Here is a 15,502-nt window from a genome sequence, read left to right as displayed (position 1 = left end):
AGATAACAGTATTTCTACTACACTCTATGTTGGTGATGTGTTAGGATCAGAGTGTCCTATTTTATGCGAAATTTTGACTATAATATGTGGGGAGAGCAACTGAGATCATGAAGAATTTAGAAATTATTAAAGGGTCAGGAGGTATTTCATCGGGCGAAGAAAGGAGAGGACAGATGTGAGATATCAAATAGTAGACATGTTCCTCATTCTGTAGGGTAGAGCTAAGTAAGATCTCTGAGGAAGCCAATTTAGGGTTATTCCTAAAAAAAAGAAAAAATATATACGTATATATACACACACACACACACACACATATATATTTACATTTTTTTGACGTTTTATTTTTGAGAGACAGAGTATGGGCAGGGGAGGGGCAGAGGAAAAGGGAGACACAGAAACGGAAGCAGACTCCAGGCTCTGAGCCGTCAGCACAGAGCCCAACATGGGGCTCGAACCCACGAACCACAAGACCATGACCTAAGCCAAAGTTGGACGCTCACCCGATTGAGCCACCTAGGCACTCCTGAAAATAGGTATTTCTTTTCTTTTCTGTTCTTCTCTCTTTTTTTTTTTTTAACATTTGTTTATTTTTGAGAGAGCATGAGCAGACGAGGGGCAGAGAGGGAGGGAGACACAAAATCCGAAGCAGGCTCCAGGCCGTGAGCTGTCGGCACAGAGCCCGATGTGGGGCTCGAACCCACAAATCGTGAGATCATGACCTAGGCCGAAGTCAGACGCTTAACTGACTGAGCCACCCAGGCGCCCCTGAAAATAGGTGTTTCTAACAGATGACCAGTTATTCAAGGGAAGAGGGGAGTTTAGTAATCTAATATCTCTGCACAGTGGAACTGTCTGCCCCCTGAGGCAGTGAAGTGAGTTAGTAGTTTTATGTTCATGTGGAAGCCGTATGACTGCCTGTCTGTGATATTGTAGGAGTGGAGTCCTGGATGAGTTAGGAGGTGGTGGTTTTCAGACTATTTTGACCTTTCTCTGTAGTAGGAATCTCATTTTCTGTTACGACCCAGTATAAAGGGGTAAAACATATACCCGTATTGAGTGTGTTGCTGATATTTTGTTATTTTTCATTAGTTTTATTATTTTATTAGTTTATTATTTGTTATTTTAATTATTTTATTATTAGTTTATTTTTGAGAGGGAGACAGAGTGTGAGTGGGAGAGGGGCAGAGAGAGAGGGAGACACAGAATCCGAAACAGGCTCCAGGCTCCGAGCTGTCAGCACAGAGCCCGATGTAGGGCTCAAACTCACAAGCCTTGAGATCATGACCTGAGCTGAAGCCGGATGCCTAGTGGACTGGGTCACCCAGGCGCCCCTATATTGCATTAGTTTTAAAGAGGTTGCTAATCACTAAATTCAACAACTCATTAATAGATTGAGGCTCAGTCTGAAATATACTGGACTAGAGTGATCTCTGAAATCCTTGCAGAACTATGATCCTCTGATTGTACCTGCTCAGTGACCCAGAAGATTCCACACTGCAGGTGCCTGGTGGTTATTCATGAATTTCGATCATCACTGTCTTTAGGGAGCCTGAAAATGACAGTGTATTCTTATGTCTTCTTAATTCCTCCCACCTCTACCCCCGTCATTCCTCCCCCACATCGGGTTTTCCATCCTTTCTTCTCTTTAATTCCACTTCTCTCTTGTTGAAGAATCTCTTCCTTAATACTTTTTCATGATCTCATTTTCCCTCTGAATGAATGAACATTTGGTGCCAGTTTGTTCTTTGAGTTAATACCTTTCCCAGATTCATGATGTCTTCGGGTAGTTTACACAAATGCCCACTAACCTTTACGTAGGAAACAATTGGCTTTCTTATTTGAAACACATCATCTTAAAAGTGTTCTTTTATCTGAAGTATTTGGACGCCCAAGTGCTTTGAGAGTTGCAACAATGAAAAAAGTAAGACAAAATAAGGTTTTTCTCTTTGATTCAGGGAAGGAGGGGCTAAGGTGTTCCGTGTACACTTCTTAGCCAGATGTTACTGTGTTTCAGAACTGGTTTATGTGAGTAAACGGCCAAGGGTAGAAGGATGCAGTTTTTTACTTAAAGTTGCTAAAGTCCGATGATTTGGAGATTACATAAAATGAAGTGGGATTGTGTGAAGTGAAATGACGACTTTCTCTTGTATTGAAGAATTACGATTACTCAGTCATGTGGACGAAGTGATTCCACAGGCCACGTCCGTTTGCTCCAACACTGTGGAATGGTTGTTGACCGCAGCGCAGTTATCCGCGGGGAAGCCTAGATTCCCAGTTGGCCCCACCCACTCCACGTTTCCTCTTGGGGGGGGGGGGTTGTTACTGAAATATTAGCCTAAACAAAGCACAGTTCTGTGGGTAGATGTAGTGTGGGAATAGTCATTTTTAGTAATTCCTGAAGTTGGACATGGTGAGTTTTTAGAGCAGCAAGAGAAGGCAGTTTGCTAGCTGGAAGGCCACTTCTGAAACCGAAACCAAGAGGTTTTGCCTTTTTAGGAAATTTATCTATTGTAGCATATTGTCCTGGGAAAATAGAAATGTAGTCTTAAAAAAATGATTATTTATTGTGTTAAAACATTTTAAGATCACTGAAGTAAATTATGTGCCCTTTTTTTGAGCAGAGAGATTGGGATGTAGCAGTGAGATGAAGTCATAATCATGAAAATTTAAAAAAAAGATGAGTCACTTCATTACCTTTTAATTTAAATCAGTGTGATCAGTGTAATTTATAATTGTAATTATCCTTCGATTCAGAGAGGCAGCTCCTCTGAATGTAATTTGGCATATTCTTTCCAGTTTTTTTTTTCTGTGTATTTTTGCATAGCTCATGTTTTGTTGTATAATTTTGTATTTTGTTCTTTTTATTTAATATAATTTTTCTGGCTTGGTATTATTCCACGGGATGGACACTCCTACCATACTTAATAGTTTCATTTTACCCATTTATGCACAAATTAAGATTTCTGAGTTACACAAAGTGTTTGGTCTTTTGTTTTACTGAAGTTACGTCTTTTTTCCCCTTGAAATAGGTGTTTCTTTGGATCTTGAACATGTTTAAACAAAAGATTCTGTTGTACTATTTGACTTAGACTGGTTTCTTCTCCTGTTGTTGTGTGTTATCAAATTGAATACAGTGTTAGAGGAACATAAGAGTGTGGGACACAGCTCAGGACCTAAAAGTATTTTTGGGTTATTACATGTTCTTGCATTCATGTCAAGATCGGGGAAGGAGATGTATCTAAGAGGTACTGACTCTTCTCTTCATTTATTTACCAGATTATTCTTTTTTTCTTTTTCCTTTCTGTATGGTTGCTTATCTCAGACATTTTGAGTAATTGATAATGACAACTTTCCCCCTTTGGGCAAGCATTAAACGTAGCCATTGCAGGAGATAGTTTTCCCCTTTTCCTTTTTTTTTTTTTTTTTTTTTAAAGATTTTATTTGTAGGTAGTGTCTACACTTATCGTGGGGCTTGAACTCACAACTCCGAGATCAGGAGTCACACACTACCAACGGAGCCAATGGGCGCCCCCCTTTTCCTTATTACCCAAACGAAGGTAATAGTGTGCAGAATGTGTCGAGTGGTTAAAGAAGGTCGATACACTAATAGCTCTTGGCCGCTAAGTTACAGAAGGCATAATATTGTTGAGGTCTGGCGTTTCTACTGAGTTTTGTTTATGACGCCATGAAGATTCATGGTCATAGGGACAGGCATGAGCTGGGTGTCTGAGCACGGGAACTGAGTCAGGATCATGAGGTTGGAAGTGACTTCTGGTCTTTTGTGGCTGCATACATGTCACTTGATCACTCTGCCTGTTTTCTGTCTTTGTTAGATAAGTACCGCTAGTTTAATAATTACAGCTAACGTTTATCAATTTCTTTCTAAATGCTGGGCTGAGTCCTTTTAACATGAGCTGTTAGCTAGTTACTGTAAACTTGCTGGTGACTGTGTTAGGAGAACTGTGTAATCTTTTGTGTGATGAGAGCTCATTTCCGTTTAATCTGTGGTCGGCTGCTCGGGCAAGAGGACGTGCCCACGTGCACCCTGCTGCTGTCTTGTGCAGGCCGAGCTGGTTCCCCAGGTACAGCAGCAGAGGTGGTCTTGTTTTAAGAAAAAGAAGTTGTTCTGGCCTTTTTCTTTGTTGTAGAAGTGCCTTATTAACATAAGTACTTGAGGTGGATTTAAAGTGTTTTAATTAAAGCAACAAATGCTAATAAGGCAGTGGGTGTGACCTCGAAGGGGTCACGATCCCTGGACTTGAAACCGCCCCGAAGCCGGAGAGAGGCGGCCAGGCCCACGGGCACGGACTGTGCCTGAACTTGGGGCCGGGGCAGGCCGGGAGTGGTGGAGACACACGAAAGTGTGGCTGCTCCGTTGAATGCTGCGTGTCAGTTTTTATTGGTTCACCGGCTTCAGTTCCTAGATGTAATGTTGAAAGTTACGGCCATTTGTGTGCGTGTTGTGGTGGAAGGCAGGGGAAGGATCGGGCAGTTGTTAGGAAAAAGGAAGGACAGAGGACCTTGCTTTTCCTTTTCTCTGGGTTCCCCAGCTCCCCAGCGCTCTTCCTGACCTCACACAGTCATCAGTAGCTCCAAGTAATATTACAGTGTTAAGTGCAGAACTTGTTTATTTAACAACTGGGATTTGGACAGTAAAAATACCAAGAGAAGTAAATAGCACAGAGAACAAGTTTCCTTCATGATTTCAGAGAGTAAGTACGAGATAACTGCGTTATTTCCCTCTCCAGTGGATTCTCCATCCCTCTTTTTCTCCAGAGGTCCTCAGATCTTCTAATGACCAGATGTCATTCTTTGCTTTGACTTAAGGACCCTAGATACTTGCTCCTCGGAATGACTCCTTACATGTAATCGCAAACAGTGGAACTCAGAGTAGCAGTCACTTCCCCTTTCAGACCTGGATTTCGTCAGTACTGTCAGATTTGTAGTGAGGCTGGTCTGAAGATGTGGCGGGAAGGAACATGGTTTTAGAGACTGGTTTTAGTTCATTCTTTATTATCAGAGGAGTCCTAGAGAACTTTGTGAACCACATGGAAGAAATTTAATCAGCCCCAATCTGCCAGTCCCTCTAGGATTTATCTAAAATCATTGGTGCGTTTTTTCAGTCTTTTTCTGTGTACTATGAAAGTAGCTCTCCATTACATTGAGTACTGGGTTGGGGGAAGGTAGGGCCTTCAGAGATCATTTCAGATCGCGGTTAACGTTGTGAGCAAACCATCATTATCTGGAGTGGTTTGTGCTGGAGAACTGGGGCCTCTGCTGGCCTTGGTGTTTGGGTAGTGGTGGCATTAGGACCAGTTGGTGTCCCCCGGAGGGACTAGGGTGATTGCTTTGTGGCTGGCTTGCTGTTGGGGCAGAGGAGGAGGTGGGGTTGTGCTTCTGGATTGCCCACCCAGTGCTTGAACCAGAAGAATGTCTGGGTTTGCTCAGGATGGGCATTTATTTAATCAGCCGCGGCCAGAAGATAAGCCCCTGAACTGAACGTGTGTCCCGGCCCCTGCCGCACCATGGTCTGCATTAATCTGGAAACCGGAGGAGCTCCCTGTAATTGAGAGTTCATGCATAACGTCTGGTTCTGTATCCTTTCTCTGTGAAAGGGTTTTCGATTGTGATTTTAGTACAATGATAGTGAATCATCCCGAAATTGGGAGAGTAGTTCAGGCTGCTGTGACTGTCCTAATCAGAGAGCCCGTTACATTTTGCTCAGAACGCTCCAGAGGAACCAGAGCCTGCAAGGTTGGCAGTGGGTTTATTTGCGGGATAAATAGCCCAAGTAATCCAGTGTTTAATAACTCCAGAAGTAGACTGACACTCTGTCAGTTATACCAAGGAACTTGAGAAGCTCTCTTTAGGGAAATTTGCCTTATGTGATTCTCCTTATATATGCTGTTGCACTTTATATGATTCATTTGTAGTGTGTATTAAGTCTAGTAGAGGTGAAAATTAGAATTTTCTAGAATATATTGGATCTTCAGAAGAAGTTTGACTGTTTCATTATAGAAATGTGTAGCTAGAATACTTATTCTTGTAATTTAATTTATAAATAAAAGTTATTACTTGTTAACTAGTATTTTTTTTTCCAGTTTCTCTTCAGCAACGGGTAGCAGAATTGGAAAAAATTAATGCAGAATTTTTACGTGCACAGCAGCAGCTTGAGCAAGAATTTAATCAAAAGAGAGCAAAATTTAAAGAGTTATATTTGGCTAAAGAGGGTAAGTTCCTAAGTCTCTGTCTAACCCCCCATACTAAGACTGCCTTAAAATGTCGAGTTTCTTGGTGGTACAATGTTAATATTATCATTGAATAAGCCTTGATTTTATTTGTACTTACATTATAAAATAAAAGTCTATTTAGAGGCTAGGGTTAAGAATGGAATTGATAAAACAAGTTGAAAAATGCAGCGTTTGGGTTTTTCCTTGTCTGTCCACCTTAGTGATGATGTTTAAGGCAGGCAGACTGCGCCATCCTGGGACACAGGGCTCTGGGTGCCCTTAGTACCTGAGCGGGAGCCCCAGGCAGAGCAGAGCAGGCTCGTGGGTGTTGAGGAAGAGCCCTGCCACATCACGTCCTGACGCTTCCTGGAGTTTCTCCGACGGACGTTCACTTGCCTACCAGGAAGGACAGTATCCGCCGTGAGGCACACGTTGTGCCTGGGTGACGGGTGTAAAAGAGGAGCCAGAGTCACACGGAACTTTAACTCCTAGAATGTGAACTCGAGTGAGGACGGAGGGCGAGTGTACAAGGCAGACCCGTGGGAGCATATCGAGGGGGACTGGATCTGAAGGGTAAGGAGAGGGGTACACGTGGGGCACTGACCTGTGGTTTCCACAGCCGTCCAGCCTGGCGCTTCCCACAGCGTGATCGCGTTAATAGCATCAGCATCGCTGTCGCCTAGGAAACCTGTTACAAGTGTGAAATTTGGGGTCCTCTCTCACACTTAACTGAATCAGCAACTCTGGTCTAAGGGTCCAGCAGCCAGTGCTGAAGGTGATTCAGATGCACGGCAGATTTTGGGAACCAGTGTTCTGGTGTGGACCAGTGGCTTTCAAACGGTCACGTGGATCGCAGTCACCTGGAGAGCTCGTTAGAACACATCATGTTGGGGTGGGGCCTGAAAATTTGCATTTCTGATAAGCTTGCAGGTGACCCCAGTACTGCTGCCCAAGGACCACAGTTTGGGAACCGCTGCTGTAGGCTGGTGATCGTCCTGTTTTTAAATGTATTCACTCCACGAAATAGTTATTTATATACACCCCTCACACCGTTTTTTTAAGTTGACGTTTCAAGTTTTTTATTCAAAAATTTAAAAGGTGTTGATTCTATCATATTGTCAGCACTAAGAATTTAAGTGAAAACTTCATGCTCTTAAACATATCAGTGGAATCAGTCACAGTGATTTAATGTCTGTCACCATTCATTAAAAAAAAAAAAAACTTTGAATAAGCTCTTTAGCAGAAATGTTATATTTTTTTCCATCCTGGTATTAGGTTTTCATGTTTACATCTCCCTCAGAATTTTATTCTAAAAAGTTGTGTGTTTGGTGGTGGTGGTGGTGGTTGTTGTTGTTATTTATTTATTTTTTTGGAACACCAACTCGAGTATGCATCGGAATTTAATTGCAAGGTTTGTTAAAACATAGATTGCTGGTCTCCACCCCCAGAGCTTCTGATCCGTTGGGTTTGCGAGATCCTAGAATTTACACTTCTAGTACGTTTCCAGGTGATGCTGATGCTATTGGTGCAGGGACCACACTTTGAGAACCGCTGGTAATATTTGGTGCTTGAAAGCCATTTAAAGAACATTTGGTCAGACTTCACTATAAGAAAAATACACATGTAGGGCACCTGGCTAGCTCAGTCGGTTAGGCGACCGACTTCGGCTCAGGTCGTGATCGCATTTTGTGAGTTCGAGCCCCGCGTCGGGCTCTCTGCTGAGAGCTCGGAGCCTGAAGCCTGCTTCCGATTCTGTGTCTCCCTCTCTCTGCTCCTCCCCTGCTCATGCTCTGTGTCTCTCTGTCTCTCAATAATAAATAAACATTAAAAAAAAAAGAAAAATATGCATGTAAATATCTTCTGTACTGAGTCGTCATTACAGTTATTAATAAGTGTGCAGTTGGGGCGCCTGGGTGGCGCAGTCGGTTAAGCGTCCGACTTCAGCCAGGTCACGATCTCGCGGTCTGTGAGTTCGAGCCCCGCGTCGGGCTCTGGGCTGATGGCTCAGAGCCTGGAGCCTGTTTCCGATTCTGTGTCTCCCTCTCTCTCTGCCCCTCCCCCGTTCATGCTCTGTCTCTCTCTGTCCCAAAAATAAATAAACGTTGAAAAAAAAAAAATTTAATAAGTGTGCAGTTGCTCACTCCATAAATATTTTACACATTTAAAAAGTAAAGTGTAGAAAGTACTGGAGATGCAGGTCTTTACTTTAAGAAGACGATTATTTAGAGAGTGTGTGAAAGTGGGGGAGAGGGGCAGAGGGGAGGAGGGAGAGAGGGTCTCAAGCAGGCTCCGCGCTTAGTGCAGAGCCCGACGTGGGGCTTGATCCCATAACCCTGGGATCAGGGATCCCTGGGATCATGACCTGAACTGATATCAAGAGCCGCACGCTTCACGAACTGAGCTACCCAGGCGCCCCTGGAAATGTAGGTCTTATGAGATATAATTGGGTCTCCCTCCCAATTAAGTCCTGTCCTCTGGGTGAATTATATTTACTTCTAGAAAAGGGTAAGTTTCATTTTTAAAAAAAATATATATGAGTGCTGAGAGCCCTTAGTCTCAAATAAGTAGATGGAAATATAAATTTTATTTTACAGTGATGATTATTATATTTTAACTTATTTTGAGAGAGAGAGTGCAGGTGGTGGGGAGAGAGGGAGAGAAGTAGAGAGCCAGAATCCCAAGCAGGTGCCACGTTGTCAGCACAGAGCCCAGTGCAGGGATCGAACCCACAAACTGTGAGATCATGACCTGAGCTGAAATGGAGCGTCAGATGCTTAACCGACTGAGCCACCCAGGCACCCCTATTTTGCAGTGAATATTACTCCATTCTTTTAACTCTCTGAATTCTATGTCAAGTCACATAGTGCTCAGCTTCAAAAATACTCTTGCTCTGTTGGCTGGCAACTCAGGCTTCCTTCAGTTTTGTTGAGAGCAGACTCTGCAGTCACCTAACCTGCCAGAAGATTTGTTGCCCAGTTATTAGTCATTCACTTTATTACTGACATTGATATTTTATTATTATTATTATTTTATTTTATTTAATTTTTTTTTTTTAATTTTTTTTTCAACGTTTTATTTTTTTATTTTTGGGACAGAGAGAGAGCATGAACGGGGGAGGGGCAGAGAGAGAGGGAGACACAGAATCAGAAACAGGCTCCAGGCTCTGAGCCATCAGCCCAGAGCCTGACGCGGGGCTCGAACTCACGGACCGCGAGATCATGACCTGGCTGAAGTCGGACGCTTAACCGACTGCGCCACCCAGGCGCCCCTTATTATTATTATTTTAATGTTTATTCCTTTTTGAGAGAGACAGAACACAGGTGAGGGAGGGGCAGAGAGAGAGAGAGGGAGACACAGAATCCGAAGCAGGTTCCAGGCTCCGAGCTGTCAGTGCAGAGCTCGACGCAGGGCCTGAACCCGTGAACTGTGAGATTATGACCTGAGCTGAAGTTGGGCGCTTAACCCACTGAGCCACCCAGGTGCCCCCGTGATGTTGGTATTTTAAATTGTCCCTCTGGTTTGATACGACAGAGGAGTTTTTACACAACAGGGCAGTGACTCATAGAACATTCAGGAAACCCGTCTTTTGTTACATAGGAGAAAGGGTGTCGAGAAAAGGGAGATGGACGGGAAGAATCTGTACTTAAATACCACTGTGCTTTGGGGAAGAATATTTATGCGAGGTGAGGATCTAGAAGTTGATTCCTTTAAGACATCATGTGTCTGTGAATCCTTGGAAAATCTTCGCGTATCTCCAGGCGTACATGTTCCCCACTTTGAAGATCACTGCCCTGGAGTGGTGTTATTCAGACTATAGGTTTATGTAACCCTTCGATGGATTAAAAAAATTAAGCGGGCAGTGACCAGCACTTTTAAAAAAAGGAATAAAATGGAAAATAGGAAAATAACAGTATATTATATTTGTAAGTTTCAGTTAAGTATAGTTGCATGAAATAGTTTGTTTCAGTGACATATATGTGTTATGTATAAAGTGATATAAAATAAATTTTTAAAAAAGTTTTTATTTATTTTTGAAAGAGAGAGAGCACACACTAGTGAGGGAGGGCCAGAGAGAGGGACGGAGAGAGAATCCCAAGCAGGCTTCTTGCTGTCAGGCCACTCTGCACGGAGCCCAACGTGGGGTTCAGTCCCATGAGAGATCATGACCTGAGCCCAAATCAAGAGTCAGGCGCTCAACTGGCTGAGTCCCCCAGGCGCCCTGAAGTATGTTCCTTGTTGTGAATTGTGGTCGGAGACGTTGGACAGCCAGCATTGTGTAGGAGGCCTCACCGATCCAGCCCCGACTTGGAAAGGCTTGCTGACTACAGTGTGGGATGGGGCTCCGTTTTCTTGTGACGTGTAGGCGGGCCTCTCTCTGTTTGATTTTGTTCCTGCGTAGGCTCACGAGGACTTGGGAAGGCTGGTGTTCTGTCTGGGTCTGGTGGCACTCTGCATGTCACTGTGGAGCTTGGGACGCCTGAGATAGGGTTTGCGTCTTCAAGAAAATATAGTCTACTGGGGTAGATGATACATTTTGCACAGCGTCATTGTTTGAGTATGTGTTGTGTGTCTTGAGAAAAGTTACGTCTGGGTCTTCAGTGTGTTTCTCTGACTTTGTTAACGCTCCCTCCTCCAACTTGTTCTGACCTTGAGTTGACGAGGCACCGCTTTCCACCCTGTGCAGCGGCGTGTCCTTGTCAAGGTGACGTGTGGCGCCTTCCGTGTGTGCGTACGACGTCCCGGCAGTGCTTCCTCCGGTGAGCAGTTAGAGCTCGCTGCCGGGCTGGCTGGCGGCCCCTCTTTCCGCGGCCCCGCAGGCGGACCCTCCTTTTTCCTTCAGTCTCTGCTTATTCAGTCAATTCAGCTTAATCTTGCCCCGCGTTTGCTTGTTTTATTTCCTGTTTTTCTCTGTCCCCAGATAAAGCTGTTAGGGTTTTCCTTTCCTTTCTTATTTTTTCTTTTCAATTATAAAGTGGCCTTTTCTGTAAAATTCGGAAGACATGAAAATGACCAAGAACCTCTCATTCCTGAACTACGTGATCAGTTACAGTTTTTATATCCGCTCTGGACAGCTTGTCATGTGGATTCCATCAGAAAACGTAGTTGCTGCGTTAACATCGCTTTAACTACATCTCCACCTGATACATAAGCTGTGTGGGGGTGTCCCTCTGTGCTGTCTGGAGTCCTCTGTGAGCTCGGCGGGCCACAGAGAACGGGTGACTTTCTACAAAATTTCAAAAGGAATAACGTAATCTTTCTGAGAGTTTTTGTTGTCATTTCTAGGGAAAATGCATAGTGTATAAAACGTAAATGTTGATTCAGTTTCTGTCTTGGCTGTTTGCCTATTTCATAATCAGAATCGAATTCAGGCAGTTCTGTGGCGCCGGCTGTGACACGCAAAGCCAGTCTTAACGATTCTCGCAGGGGGTGGCGGCGTGAGCCGTGGGTTCGACGTGTTCAACAGCCTGCCTGTTTTCTCTTTCAGCAAAGCAGGCACTGTAACTCTGGAAGTCCGAGCATCCGTGTTTGACGGATAGGAACGGCTTCTGCCCTGGTGTTGCAGTGGCTGTGCCGTCCTATTTGGAGAACAGCTGGGCAGGAGTCCCGACGGCAGTGAGGAATGCGAAAGAGAGAGATTGTTACCTTTGCGCTCCTGCCTGCCTGCTCCTGCCGTAGCGCCCGCTCTTTGCTCAGCCGACTTCAACTGAGAACGTTGTAGATATTTCTGAAAGCTTTGTTGCTTGTCTGTTGTTGAACTTGAAGAAAATGTATTTAGCTTTCAAAAAAAGTATTCGATTTAGCTTTCTTCTTTAGCCAGCCTCAGTACAAAGGTTGGCACCGCAGCAGAGTTTGTGTTTCGAAAATCCTCGGTCTTGGGCAGTCAGGTGCAGCCTGTTACGTGAAGCAGCACGCCAAAGGCCATAGCGTTCTGGATTTGAAGGAAAATTGTAGGAATAGAGCCCGCATTAACCACCAGGAGACCATGAAATTTTCTAGCGTGTTCAGAACGATTTTGTATGTGGTGATCACTTATGTAAAGCTTTGATGCTAATTAACCAGAGATTCTTTCAGTAGTCGAAAGCTAGGTTACGGAAGATCTTTGTCATAAGCTTGATTCTAGATGTGGAAATAAAACTAGAGTGTCTTAAAAAAAATTAAAAGCCACTAGGAATCTTGGAAACAACACACAACTTGAAACAAGGTAAATAGATGGTTTAAATTGTAGGTAAGGCACAGATTTTATTTTAGTAAATTAGGAAACAATATTCGGGAGTTTTCCCTCCCAGTGAGACAGAGACCGAAGCATCAAAGGGCAGTTGACATAGAGGATAAAGCGAGCCTCTAACCCATTTCTGAAAAGAGTTGAAGCGGAAGAGATGGAGGGTAGAATATTTGAGGAGATAATAACAGAGTTTTCAGGGATTAATTTGAAAAAGTAAGTCCTCAACATAAATACTGAGTACCAAGTAGGCAAATAATAATAAATTCATATTTTGACATATCTTAAACTATCTACATGCAAATGAAAGGAAAATATTGAAAGCTGACGGAAGAAATAGTTGTGTTTTTGGGAGATCCCACATAAGCAAAATAGATGCCAGGGGACAACGAAACATCCTTAAAGTGCAGAGAAAAGTCATTTTCAACCTAAAATTTCAACCTAAAATGTAGCTAAATTATTCAAGAATGAGAGCGATACAGGTATTTCAGGCATATAAGAACTAAGAGCATTTATCACCCACACAAATCACCAGAAGACGAGTAAAGAGAACATTTGCAAAAAGAAGAGTAAACGGAGCAGGCAGGACGGAAGACACGATCCCGATATAGAAACTGAGAAGTCCGGCTGTAAAAAAAACCCAAAAACCAAAAAAACTTCGTAGCTCATGTTATGCTTTAAAGGAAGAAAGTAGAAAAAAAAAAAAATGAGACAACAACAGGATTGGGGCTTAAGCGAGAGGTATTGAAGGGATATAGAAGGCTGTCTCATAACGAAAGCAACAGTCTACCTAGAGAAGACAACAGTCGTGAAGTCGTGTGCACCTAACAAAATCGCCAGGCCTTGTCATGTAAACAGAAGGTGATAGAGTCCAAAGAAGAAGCTGATGAGTGCACACAGAGGGTATGTTTAGCATTGTAGCGATTGCTAGCTCCAGCAGCAGCAGGTAAAGAGATCATAGCTTTGGGGGCGCCTGGGGGCCCAGTTGGTTAAACATCTGACTCTTGGTTTGGCTCAGGATCTTAGGGTTGGTGGGTTTGAGCCCTGCATCGGGCTCCGTGCTGACAGCACAGAATCTGTTTGGGATTCTCTCAGTGCCCCTCCCCCTGCTCATGAGATGCATGTGCTCTCTTACAATAAATAAACTTTCAAAAATAATTAAAAAATATAATAGCTTTGAGCAACAGAATATTTTTTTAATGTTTATTTTTGACAGAGAGACAGAGCGTAAGTGAGGGAGGAGCAGAGAGAGAGAGAGAGAGAGAGAGAGAGAGAGAGAGAGAGAGAGAGAATCTGAAGCAGGCTCCAGGCTCTGAGCTATCAGCACAGAGCCCAACGCGGGGCTTGAACTCTCAAAGTTCGTGACCCCAGCCGAAGTCGGACGCTTAACCGACTGAGCCACCCAGGCGCCCCTGAGCAACAGAATTTTAAAAGACTTGACTTGACCTAGGAATTCTGTACCCAAGGAACCAAAAAAGTTCATTTTTTCAATATTAATAAGGAACACTTAAAAAATTATCTACATGCATATATCTCAGAGATTCAACATATTAAAAAAATCGGGCGCCTGGGTGGTTCGGTCGGTTGAGCGTCCGACTTTGGCTCAGGTCATGATCTCGTGGTCCATGGGATCTGAGCCCTGCGTCGGGCTCTGTGCTGACAGCTCAGAGCCTGGAGCCTGCTTCCGATTCTGTGTCTCCCTCTTTCTGCCCCTTCCCCGCTCATGCTCTGTCTCTCTGTGTCTCAAAAATAAATAAAACATTAAAAAAAAAAAATAAAAAATCAAGCTACTTCGTTTTCTTTTTTTTTTTTAAATTTTTTTTTTCAACGTTTATTTATTTTTGGGACAGAGAGAGACAGAGCATGAACGGGGGAGGGGCAGAGAGAGAGAGGGAGACACAGAATCGGAAACAGGCTCCAGATTCTGAGCCATCAGCCCAGAGCCTGACACGGGGCTCGAACTCACGGACCGCGAGATCGTGACCTGGCTGAAGTCGGACGCTCAACCGACTGCGCCACCCAGGCGCCCCATGCTACTTCGTTTTCTTACCGAACACTGTTGGAAAGATTTTAAACAACCATGTAAATGTTACTTAAAAGTTTGGAAACTAAGAGTTCAGTGCATTCCTGTTCTTGAGTTAAAGAATATCACGATGGAGATCGCAAAATCCGAGAATACGGTAAAGATACTTGGGAAGCAGCTAAAACAAGACTTGGAGAATAAGCTTTTAATTTTAAAAGCATCTATTAAAATTGTATTATTAAAAGACATGAGAGGGGCACCTGGGTGGCTCAGTTGGTTGAGTGTCCAGCTCTTGTTTCAACTCAGGTCATGATCTGACAGTTGTGTCAGATCTCTGCACGTGAGCCTGCTTGGAATTCATTCATTCATTCATTCATTCATTCATTCTCTCTCGCTCTCTCTCTTCCTCCTCCTCCCCCACTCAACGTGAGTGCTCTGTTTCTCTGTCTCAAAATAAACTTAAAAAAATTAAAAAGGTGAGAAGTTGAGAATAAATTATTCATGTGTTCAACTCCAGAAGCTAGAAAAAGAGTAAACACAAAGAAGAAAAAAATAGTAACAGCAATTAATGAAATGGAAAGCAAAGTTAACAGTTAAGCTCAATAAAATCAAAAGCACATTTTTTGGAAAAAACTAAGAAAATGAGACAGTTACTGATACAGTACTGTGTATGTGTCTGTGCCAGAAATTTTGGATGTTTAGTTGAAATGAATAATATCCTAGGAAATATGAATTCCCCAAATTACCTCAACTAGAAAACCTGAATAAACCATAACCATAAGAGAAACAGTTAATAAAGGGCGTCTGGGTGGCTCAGTTGGATAAGTGTGTGACATTGGCTCGGGTCATGATCTCACAGTTTGTGAGTTCGAGCCCCATGTCGGGATCTCGTGCTGACAGCTCGGAGCCTGGAACCTGCTTCGGATTCTGTGTCTCCCCCCCTCTCTTTGCCTCTCCCCCATAAGTGCTTTGTCTCTCTTGAAACTAAACAAACATTAAAAAAACAATAAGCAATTCTTATATATAAAA

The 15,502-nt window shown here is 43.4% G+C and overlaps 1 protein-coding gene across 2 annotated transcripts in view; it reads left to right on the top strand.

The window, feature by feature from the left end:
• Nucleotides 1–15,502, top strand: part of RABEP1 (rabaptin, RAB GTPase binding effector protein 1) — a 102,078-nt gene that overhangs the window by 34,351 nt on the left and 52,225 nt on the right. Inside the window, exon 2 of one of the 2 annotated variants that reach the window (XM_045490039.1) lies at nt 6,102–6,230. The exons of the other annotated variant lie outside the window; for it this stretch is intronic. Coding sequence (XP_045345995.1) covers nt 6,102–6,230 — 129 coding nt within the window. The remainder of the gene's footprint in view (nt 1–6,101; nt 6,231–15,502) is intronic. 2 annotated transcript variants of the gene reach the window in all.

This window comes from Leopardus geoffroyi, chromosome E1 (genome assembly GCF_018350155.1).
Source record: "Leopardus geoffroyi isolate Oge1 chromosome E1, O.geoffroyi_Oge1_pat1.0, whole genome shotgun sequence".
NCBI lineage: Eukaryota > Metazoa > Chordata > Mammalia > Carnivora > Felidae > Leopardus > Leopardus geoffroyi.
Note: the sequence above shows the minus strand (reverse complement) of the source record. Positions and strands in the feature narration are given on the sequence as shown.